The 10,383-nt window shown below is 59.1% G+C and overlaps 1 protein-coding gene across 1 annotated transcript; it reads right to left on the reverse strand.

Annotated features, from left to right (window-relative positions):
• Positions 1 to 570: 570 nt before the first annotated feature.
• GATA2 (GATA binding protein 2) lies at positions 571 to 9,386 on the reverse strand. Its single transcript, XM_044252887.1, has 6 exons — positions 9,185 to 9,386; positions 8,242 to 8,518; positions 7,148 to 7,789; positions 5,255 to 5,400; positions 3,280 to 3,405; positions 571 to 2,517 (listed from the first exon to the last, which is right to left on the reverse strand). The coding sequence occupies exons 2-6, from the start codon at positions 8,468 to 8,470 to the stop codon at positions 2,218 to 2,220; spliced, it is 1,443 nt and encodes a 480-aa protein (XP_044108822.1). The 5' UTR covers positions 8,471 to 8,518; positions 9,185 to 9,386; the 3' UTR covers positions 571 to 2,217.
• Positions 9,387 to 10,383: the final 997 nt, after the last annotated feature.

Genomic DNA, 10,383 nt, shown 5'->3' on the forward strand with positions numbered 1-10,383 from the left:
GTAATCAGATGTCTATGGTCACAAGCTCCAGCAATCAGACATGTCACTGACCAAGAACAGCAGTCATGGTAGCTATGTCCAATGATCACCTTTGTTGAATGAAGATGATGGCAATCGATGACATTGGTGATCAAAAACATTGGTGACCATATTTGTCAATGAACAGGAATATTGATGACCAGATAGCTCAGAAACAAGAGCTGATCAGCATCTGGGAGGAAGTAGATGGGGGTGGGGATGGGGTCAATCCTTGTCGGGTTCTATGAGAGCCCCAAGAAAAGGTTCAGTGTGTAGCCCAAAGGCTGGAGAAAGCACAAGCCTCCCTCCCCATGCTTCCCCAATATCCACCCAGACACCAGGACCCCCGGGGGGGGGGGACAATGAGAAAGTCCAGATGAGAGCAATGCAGGGGAGGGGGATCAGGATCTCCAACCCCAAGCAGACAGGGCCCCATCCCTTATTCCAGGAGCCCTTCTCTCCAAATCACTGGACCCGAAGGGACCGCTAGGACTGCCTATCGCCACACCCAGGATTCAGCAGCCCAGCAGCCCACAACACCGGCCAGAGGCATTCACAAAAAGTATTTTATTATTCTTAACAGTATTCACTTTAAAGGAATAGGAGGATAGCATACAATTTTTTACAGACAATATATAAATGTTGTACATAATTAACAATAACTTAGTTCACTAATCCAAAATGAAACAAGCCAAATAAAACATAAAAACAGAAAATACTGCGGATTCTTTTTCTTATGCGGATACTAGTACAAAATAAGTTACTTCTGGCTGTGGTGCCCCCCTCCCCCCCGCAGCGATCGCCGGGGCTCCTATTGCACTTGGTCGACTACCTCGGCATGATCCTCTTCCCCAAGCCGGGCCTTTGCCGGCCGCCACACCCCACCACCTCCGCATACAGAATCTAAGCTCGGACACAGTTATGTACAGCTGTACCTTGGGAAGGATCCAGCCAGCCACAGCAAAGCGGAGCAGAACCCAGGCATCTCCAGGGACCCCAGCAGGGTCATGGCCTCTCCCTGGACCCACCCCCAACTCCTGCCTTTGCCACCTGCCAGACCAGCCCCTGAAAGCCAAGAGCAACCAAGGCCCCTCCCCAGGCCCCCCAGCTCCCCGTCCTAGGGCTGTGGGATCCAAGTACTTTTCCAAAAATAATTGTGAAGCTACAGCCTTGGTTTGTAGGTTTTATTCCTTTCCATTGCAAGGACTTCCGTGGCAACGTACAATCGACTGGACCCAAAATGAGTTTAAAAATAAAACAACTAACTCCTCAGCGAGTTAAGCTTATGCAGTCTTTGATATATATATATTTTTTCTTTTGTCTCAGAGTGGGAGGGGAGGGGGATTGAGGGGTGTTGCAGAAAAAGGATGTATGTACAGGGGTTCACCTGGCTGGGGCTCAGACTCGTTAAGGGGACACGGGTCACACCAGCTTCGGCCTCAGAGCCAGGGGAGCGATCTGGGAGACATTTCCCCTCTCAAGAAAATGTTGTTTCCTTCCTGTGACCCAGCCCTGGCCTGGGAATCAGCGCAGGACCGCCCCTGATTGTCTCTGCCCTCTAGGGCCTGGCCTCCAGGGCACGCACCGCTCAGCCTCCCCAGGCTGCTGGCCCGGCCACACCGGCTCAGCCCAACCTGGGCTTCAGCTGTTTCAGGAAAGGAAGCCAGAGGAGAAGGTATGGGCCACGGGCCCCCCGCCACCCCGCACACCTGCCCCCAGAGCCCCAGCAAGCAGATGGGCCAAGCAGCACTTGGTGCAAAAGAAGACCCAGAAGAGAACTTGGGGGGCAGCTTAGACCTCCACGTCTCCCTGGTCCTTGTTAGAAATGAGAGCACAATAAATTATTTTTGCCTACTCCCTTCTAAAAACGGTTTGCTTCGCGTGTCCCCTGTACCCCCACCTTCTTCTCTTTATAAAGTTGTCTGTTCTGTTCTCCAAACAATTGTCCATGATGGAAACCCCACCTGCGCAGTAAGCCGGGCCAAGGCTGCCTCCCAGCCTGGGTGAGGACCTTCACAGTGACCGTTGATGGCCAAGGGGAGCGCCCACAGGAGAGGCAGCTTGGGGCTCCGGCCAGGCTGGCAGGAGTGACATCAGTCTTCAGGGAAGGGCAGGCCGCTAAGCCTGCCTAGGGTCGCCAGCCTTGCACTGCCGGCCACCCTCTTGGCATCTGTCTGTCCATTGCCGGGGGGGCTGTCCCTAGCCCATGGCGGTCACCATGCTGGATGGGTGGGGGTGGCCAAAGGAGAGGCTGGAGGAGGGATGGATGGGCGTAGGGGTGGGCAAGATGTGTCCCGAGTGGCTGAAGGGCGGGAGATGGCCCACAGGCGCCATGTGTCCGGCCAGGGCAGCGGCGCTGAAGGGGGAGGCCTTCTCCTGCATGCACTTGGACAGTTCCTCGAAGCACTCCGCACCTTTCTTGTTCTTCTTGGACTTGGTGGACATCTTCCGATTCCTCGTCTGGATCCCTTCCTTCTTCATGGTCAGCGGCCTGTTCACCTGGAAGGAACCACAAAACCTTCAGGAAGTCCAGTTCCCTGAATAAGAAACCAACCCCCAGCTTCCACATGGGGCAAAGACAGGTCTGGGCCGGGGACCCCACTTGCAAACCCCCCACCCCTGCTCATCTCCGTCTTCCTGCCAGCGTGCTACCCTGTCAAGAAGGGTGCTTTTCCCTGTGTGAGACCCGCAGGGCAGGGCAGGGGCCCTGAGCCCACTAAGTGCCAGCACTGCCCCCCCACCCCCGCCATCAACATGACCAAGCTCCATGCCTACTTTTTGTTTTATTTTTTTTTTTTTTAAAGATTTTATTTATTTATTTGACAGAGATCACAAGCAGGCAGGCAGAGAGGCAGGCAGAAAGAGAGGAGGAAGCAGACCCCCCCCCCACCAAGCAGAGAGCCAGACTCAGGGCTTGATCCCAGGACCCTGGGATCATGACCTGAGCTGAAGGCAGAGGCTTTAACCCCCTGAGCCACCCAGGCGCCCCTACTTTTTGTTTTAAAGAGACACCCCTTCCCTGGACCTGCAGGACCCCCCCCTCCCCGCTGCCACCACCGTGGGGGACACACTTCCAGCCGGCTGGTCCCCTCTTATGGGAAGGCCTTCTGGCACTGGGGGGGGGCGGCAGCCGCCTCCCAAGCCAAGCCACGCCAGAGACTGTGGCTGCCCCCCCGCCTCCCCCCACCCCAGCGCACCAGGGACACAAAGAGCAGCGGTCCCCGGGGAGGGGCGGGTCAGGCCAGGGAGGGGTGGACTCACATTGTGCAGCTTGTAGTAGAGGCCACAGGCGTTGCAGACAGGGTCCCCGTTGGCGTTTCGGCGCCATAAGGTGGTGGTTGTCGTCTGACAATTTGCACAACAGGTGCCGGCTCTCCTGGCGGCCGACTGGGAGGGGAGAGGCGGCGTCAACAGGCTGGGCTCCCACGCCCCACCTCGACCTCCCTCCCCGACCCTTACCCCACCCCCCCCACCCTCCCACCCCGTCCCTGCCAACTGAGCCCGGAGCGGGAAAGCTCACAGGGGAATCCAGGCATCTCAGAAGCTGTGGAATTTTAGAATTTGAGACCTAAACCAGCACAGAACTTAGAATAAGGAACTCTCAGAAGCCTGATCTCGGAATCAACGGAGTTGCAAGAGCTCAAAGGACACATTAGCCCCTGCCCGGCCACCATCGAATGGGGAAACTGAGGCCCAAAGGAGGCTGGCTCAGTCCCCCGGAGCTCCTGGTCTGACTCTGCGTGAGTCCTTTCAAAATCCACCATCCTGTGTGTGATGCGCCCTCCTCCCCCGAAGAGGCCAGGCAGGGATGTCAAACGTTTAGGGAAGTCTAGAGCTGCGCTGTCCTGTACCATAGCCACTAGCCACGTGGGAATGTTCGAATTCAACCCAACTACAATTTAATGAAATTAGAGCTTCAGTTCCTTCTCGGGCATTAGCGACATTTCAAGGAATCAACGGTTACAACCACAGTGGACAGGGCAGGGCCAGAACATTTCCATCAGCACCAGGCCGGTCTCTGCATCCCGCACCCCAAACCGCACGCCGCTGACTGCCCCGCAGCCCCTCAGGGAATGCAGGCCAGAGGTGGTCTGGAAATGAGTGTCTGGTTTCTGAAGAAGGGAGCTGAAGGCTCCAAACAAGGGAAAGTAAGAGAGTCTTGACTGAGAAAGCAGATCTCCTCTTGTGGGCCCACCAGCGCACACCCCCCACCCCCCGCAATATTTCCCAAAGAACCGCAGGCAGCAGGACAGGGGGTGGGAGAAGGACACCGGGAGAAGCTGGGATGGCCCTCGGCCGGAGCTCCCTTGCTGGGTCGCTGGGTCGGAGGGACCAGCCAGACTGCTGCCTCGGGGGAGGGGAGGGTGAGGGTGAGTAAGCGGCCTGGAGCTGGAATTCTGACTCAGGGGCCAACACCGTATCCTCCACCCCTACCCCCACCCGGGCCCTCACCCCGCCCTCGCTGGGGGGTGGGGAGGGCGGAGAAGGGGGGCCCCCAAAGCGGCAAGCGATTTAAGCCTCGTAAATCACTTCGCCCTGAAAAAAATATATTTATTATTCTTAGCATTTTACGCATTATTTGCAGAGCGGAGGGTATTAGAAATTTCAAAACAGCCCAGCGAGAGGCAGGACTGAGCCGAGGAGAGGCTCTAAAACTCGCGGGGTCCGGAAACAGATACGCGGAGTTTCCTTATCTTCAGGCTGCAGATGTCCGGATAGGAAACTCCGGCAGGAGATCCGAAAGGGCATTTTTTTTAAATCACTCAAATGAAAATACACAGTATAGGTGACTCCATGGAAAAATAATAAAGGGCAGGTTTTTTTGGTGGTTGGTGTGAGTGTGTGTTTTATTTAAATAAGCGTGAGGAGATTGTGTGCTGGGCTACAAGGAAAATTACTTCATGGCCCTATTTTTAAAAAAAAGAGTTAAACAGAGGCCAGAGGACGGGAGTTGGGCCCTTGGACACTCAGCGTTGGGGGTTCCTGAGCTTGGTGGGGTGAGGATACCTGGTTGGTTGTAGAGGGAGAAATCTGGCCCGGGGCGGGGAGGGGTGGTGGTGGTGGAATCTGGCCTAAAAGAAGGGCCACCCCAAGTGATTTTAATGATAAAAGGATTTCAGGAGGCAAAGCAGCTGCCTGGGAAGGGTTTGGTGGTGTTACTATTATTTTTTAAATAAGCTGCTGGCCAGGCCCAGGTTGGAGGCCCCTCCCCAGCCACCTGCTGCCCCGAGCTTACCAGTCTCCGCTTGGGCTTGATGAGTGGCCGGTTCTGCCCGTTCATCTTGTGGTAAAGCCCGCAGGCGTTACACAGGTAGTGCCCAGTGCCGTCTCGCCGCCAGAGAGGGGTGGCCGTGGCCCCACAGTTGACACACTCCCGGCCTTCTGAAGGGGACAAGGAGAGACAGCGGGCCTGCCTGATGTACAAGGTCACGGGAGAGAGCCAGCGGGCAGGCGCCCACCAGGCAGCGGTCGGCCTCAGCCCGGGCTGCCTCAGGGGGCGACTTTTAGTTCCAGCCCTGGGCAGGAAAGAGGGACCCGGAGGAGGTTTTCCCCCCGCAGGAGAGAAGTTCAGAGAGTAGCTTTACGGCCAAAGCTCCATCTTCAAAACCCTCTCTGGAAGGAAGGGAAGCAGGGCAGGAGGGAGGAGTGGGGCCAAGGCCCCAGGGATTCTCGGCGCGACAATGAAAGGGTATTTACAGCAAACTTTGCTGAGGGCAGGGCGGTGGCAGGAGTGGCCCCGCTCGACCTGTCTAGGCCTGGGAGGGCTCTGGCTCGTTTTCTGGTTCTGCCTTTTTTCTATCTTCCCCTGTTCCCCCAGCTGTGTCTGCCACCTCCAGATTCTCAGCCCTCAGCTCCTACCCTCCTCCTATTCTCCAAGCAGGGGAATTCCTTCTTTCTCCCCAACTTCCCCTTCTTCCACTAGGGCCCTAGAATTCAGTCCCGGACTCGGATCGAAGGTGGTGTTCGAAGCCGTAAGCCCTTTCGTTTTTAAGCCAAGTAGACTAAGCGACCTTGGTCTTCTGTTGATAGTGGGTTTTTTGGTTTTTTGTTTGTTGTTGTTGCTAAAAGACCATCTGGAATTCAAATCGAATGGGTAAAGCAAACTTGGGAGAAGGGGCTAGTTAAAGGCAAGGTAGCTGGCCTGAGCGGAACAGGGACCCCAAGGTGGGGCTGAGGTGGGTGCCCGAGGTGGCAGCAGCAATCAGGCCAGGGAGCTGGACAGCCTGGCATCACGCGGCCCCTGGGAAAATGTCTCCCCATTTAGTTTCAGCTAAATTGTCTATATATATGGGCAAGGAAAGGTTCCTAGACTCAGGAGTAAAGGTTTAAAAAAAAAAAAATCTTCCTCTTTCTCGGCTTACAGGGATCGGGAAGGAGGCACTGACAGCCGGAGTCCCGCATCAGCCCTGGTTTCTGCACTATAGCCAGATTCTTGGATAAACCAGCTAGGCTCCAGCCTGTCTCCGCAGAGGCACCTACACTTCGTCCCCCTCACTTCAGCCTTCAGGGAGGGACAATGAAGGACACGCCAGGGGGCAGGGAGCAGGAACAAGTCCTGGGAATGTTGCTTTGGGGGAAATCTCCCAGGGAGATTGGGAAACATCAAAATCCCAAGATTGGACTGATTGAGTTGGAAAACCAGATTCCTTGAGGGTCTGGAGCATCTACAGTGCTCCCACAGCCTGCGCACACACTCACAAACACACGTACGCACAGCCTCCCTGTTGTCGCTTGCGTACTGCATTCTCTCATAAACTAAGTCAAGAGGCTGTTCAAATTTTCACTTAAGATCCAGGGAAGGGAAGGGGGAATTCCCATCCTGTGTTCTGTCTGGTAGTAGCCAACCTTGAAAGGGAGGGTGAGAGGCGGGGAAGGGAAACGAACTTTGGGGACCCCCTCAGAACAGTAAAGAAAAGGGCAAACGTTTGAGGGCTCCCTCTCTCCCATTCTGGAGTCTCAAACATCTGTTGGAGGCTGTTGGAGGCTATTGGAAGGGAACATGACCCACCCCTAGATCTGGAAGACTGACATTGCCCCATCTCCCATATCATAGCCCTCCTCCCCCCAAACATACACACAAAAGCACAACCATCCCCACTTCCACAAGGTCCCTGGCGCTGGCCTTTACCTGAGCAGGAGCGTGCCTTGCTGCGCTGCTTAGGGGTGAAGCTGGAGGCAGGGCCACCCAGGAAGCCTCCAGGGTGGAAGAGTCCGCTGCTATAGTCGTGGGCAGCGGCCGGTACGTAGGACGGGTAGGTGGGGATGGGGTGGTGTGTGGCAGGCTGGGTGCCCATGGCAGCCAGGCCTGGGCGCAGGGGACTGCCGCTTTCCATCTTCATACTATCAGTCAGTGACACCTGGTACTTGACGCCATCCTTGTCCTCCCCCCGGGCTGCACTACCCCCTGCGGAAGAGGAGGCTGGAGAGGCAGCCCCGGTGGTGCTGGGGTCGGGAGACACTTCCTTGGGCGGAGTGGGTGGGAATCCAAAGAGGTGGGAGCCCGAATGGGCTGCTGTGGGAGTGAGGGAGGCCACAGAGCTCCCGCTGCCTCCCGCACTCCCACCCCCTGCCCCTGGGTACACAGAGAGGGGGCCTCCAGGGCCTCCGGCCGCTGAGGGGTGCAGTGGTGTCTTGGAGAAGGGGCTCACGGTCCAGGGATTGTGGTGGTGGGCCGCAGCGGCGGAGAGGGCAGCTTTACCCCCGTCGAGCCAGGGCAACCCAGGGCTGTGCAACAAGTGTGGGCGGCACATCTGGCCTCCTGTCAGGCGGGCTGCAGGAGAAGGGAGAGGGGTCAGGGTGGGCCGAGGCTGAGCTGCACCAGGGCTCTGATGTACAGGACCACAACTCTCAAGACAACCAGCAGTAACCTTCTTCCCAAAGAAAACCAGAAACATAAAACCCCAACTGGCAATAATCAAGAACGTTCAATCCAGAGCTGAAGGACAAGTGGCACAGAAGGAACCCCACCGGATTGGGGCCTGGAGGGACCCCCCCACAAGCCAGCTGGAAATAGGCAGAAACCCTAGGGTGCCCAAACCCTCCCCAAGAGGCTGCTGCCCCCACCTTTCCCCGCCCCAATTTTTCAGTTGCTCCGATTCCTGCGGATCTCACATCCGGGAAGCAGGCAGCCGGGCCTTCCTCCCCTCCCGCGCCGGGCGCGCGTCGCGCGTCGCGCGTCGCGCCGCGCCTGGGCTCGCAGTGACCCACTGGCTGGGGGCTCACCGTGCGCCGGGCTGTAGGAGACGCGTGCCCGCGCGTGGGCTGGGTTGGCGTAATAGGGGTTGCCTTGAGAGTCTAGGTGGTTGAAGAAGACGTCCACCTCATCGGGGGGCAGCAGCTGCGCGGGCTCCATGTAGTTGTGCGCCAGGCCCGGGTGATGCGAGTCGGGGTGCTGCGCATTCAGCACCGCGGGGTGCGCCATCCAGCGCGGCTGCTCCGGCGCCACCTCCATGACCGGCAGTGGAGGCTCGGGATCTGGGCCGAGGCGGTGGCGGCGTCCCTGAGAGACGGAAGGGGGCGTGAGGGGCGCCGCCACGGCCTGACACCCCCAAAGTCCCGCCACGCGGAGTCCCGCACGCCGCTACGCCTCCGGCGAGCTCAGCGGAGGGAGAGTCCCGGGTGGGAGGAAAGCTAAAAGCTCAAAACGAAAGGAAGGCGGAGGAGAGGGTTCCGCCTCACACATTCACATGGTGACCCCCGATCCCAAAGCCAGGCATTCATGCACGCTGGGTCGCGCACGGGGACAAACCCCGACAGCAGTTACCCCAACAAACACATACGGAGTCTCACTTTAAGTCAGACCTTCACACCGAACCCCCCCCCCCTTCCCGGTACACAATCACATAAACACAGACCAAAAGTTGGAGACAGGCTCCTGGGCACCCACTGGGGCACATGAGCCCAGAGACACGCACATATCTACTCTTGGCGCCAGATACACATACCGACTTGACGACCCCCCCTCCCCCCGCAAACACGCACACGCAGCCCCAGCGGCTGGGAGCCAGCCCCCTGCGTGCACTCCCAGGAGGCACAATCAGGACCTCTCACCAAGACACACCAAAGCCGTCACCCCCAGCCTGGCCCCGACCTTGAGCCCCGGAAGAGACCTCTCAGAGCTTGACGCACCCCAGGCCCCCGGCTAGTTCTCGCACCCCAAACTTACACACGCAGCGCCGCGGGGAGGAGGGACCGCGGCCTCAGGGACGGGGGATCAGCACCGGCGGGAGCCCCGGGAATGGCGGGCTCAGGAACCGCGCTTCGGGCGGCTGGGCTCACGGGGTAGGAGTGGGGGACAGCGCGCGCCTCGGCCTCAGGCCCGCCCGGCTCCGGCCCCTCGGCATCCTCCGGCCGCCCTGGCGCCAGCTCGCGACTCCTGCACAGACATGAAGCGGGGGCCGTGCACGCCTAAGAAGCCCGCGCCAGCCAATCAGGGCCGCGCGCCGCCCAGCCTCCGCCCCCCATTGGCTGAGCCCGCAACTCTGGTCCGCCGGACTCCCGGACTGACCCGCGGGCCTGCCCCCCTCCGCCGGCGGGCCCCCTCCCAGCGCCCTCCCGGCGGCCCCTGCTGCCAACGCCCCCCGCCAGGACCCTCACCCCACTGGCCAACTGCTTCTCCCCTTCTTGAAGAACCTCAGGGCCCTCCTCCCAGTAACTAACCTCCAACGGGGGACCCCTCCCCGGGAGCACGGGTCGTGCACCCTTCGGGTGCCTGGGTGTCCTCTCTCCGGGACCCCAGCCCTTCCACTCTCTGATACCACCTCCCAGATGAAGTCTCAACTACCTACCCAGACCATTCCCTCCCCCTACTCGGGCTCTGACTGGCCAGGGGGTTGCGGGACAGCAAGAGCATTGAGGGGCAAGAACTAGGAGACTCGAGTGGGCACCTGGGCCTCGGACAACAGGCCGCTTAGGACTGCGCTTGACCGGGTGGAGGTGGCCTGGCTGGCGGCTCCAGAGAGGGGGAGGGGGCGTCCCCTTCCCGGGCGTGGCCTTCGCAGACCAGCGGGCCGAACTGCCTGGGGCGAGGCCATGGAGACCCGGACTGGCGCCGGCGCTGGCTCGAAGGAGACGCCTCTGGGCAGGAGGAGGCATTTTTCCCTCCCGGGGGTCCCTGAGGCGGCCCCTGGGGAGAGGGAGGCGGGAGACTGAGAACAGCGTCCCCTAAGTCACCTGGAACTGCTCGCCACACACCTCCAGTGCAGAGATCCAGCTCTGTGGGGGGAGTGGGCCCCGTGCACAAATCTCCTTGCTCTCTCCCATTATACAGACCGAGGCTCGAAGGGAGCCTACGGCCGACGAGGAAGGCGGGGGTGGGTGGGTGAGTGTCGGAAACAAAGAACTTTTGGGGGGTGAGACAGGTGC

The sequence above is a fragment of the Neovison vison genome, chromosome 6 (assembly GCF_020171115.1).
Source record: "Neovison vison isolate M4711 chromosome 6, ASM_NN_V1, whole genome shotgun sequence".
Taxonomy (NCBI): domain Eukaryota; kingdom Metazoa; phylum Chordata; class Mammalia; order Carnivora; family Mustelidae; genus Neogale; species Neogale vison.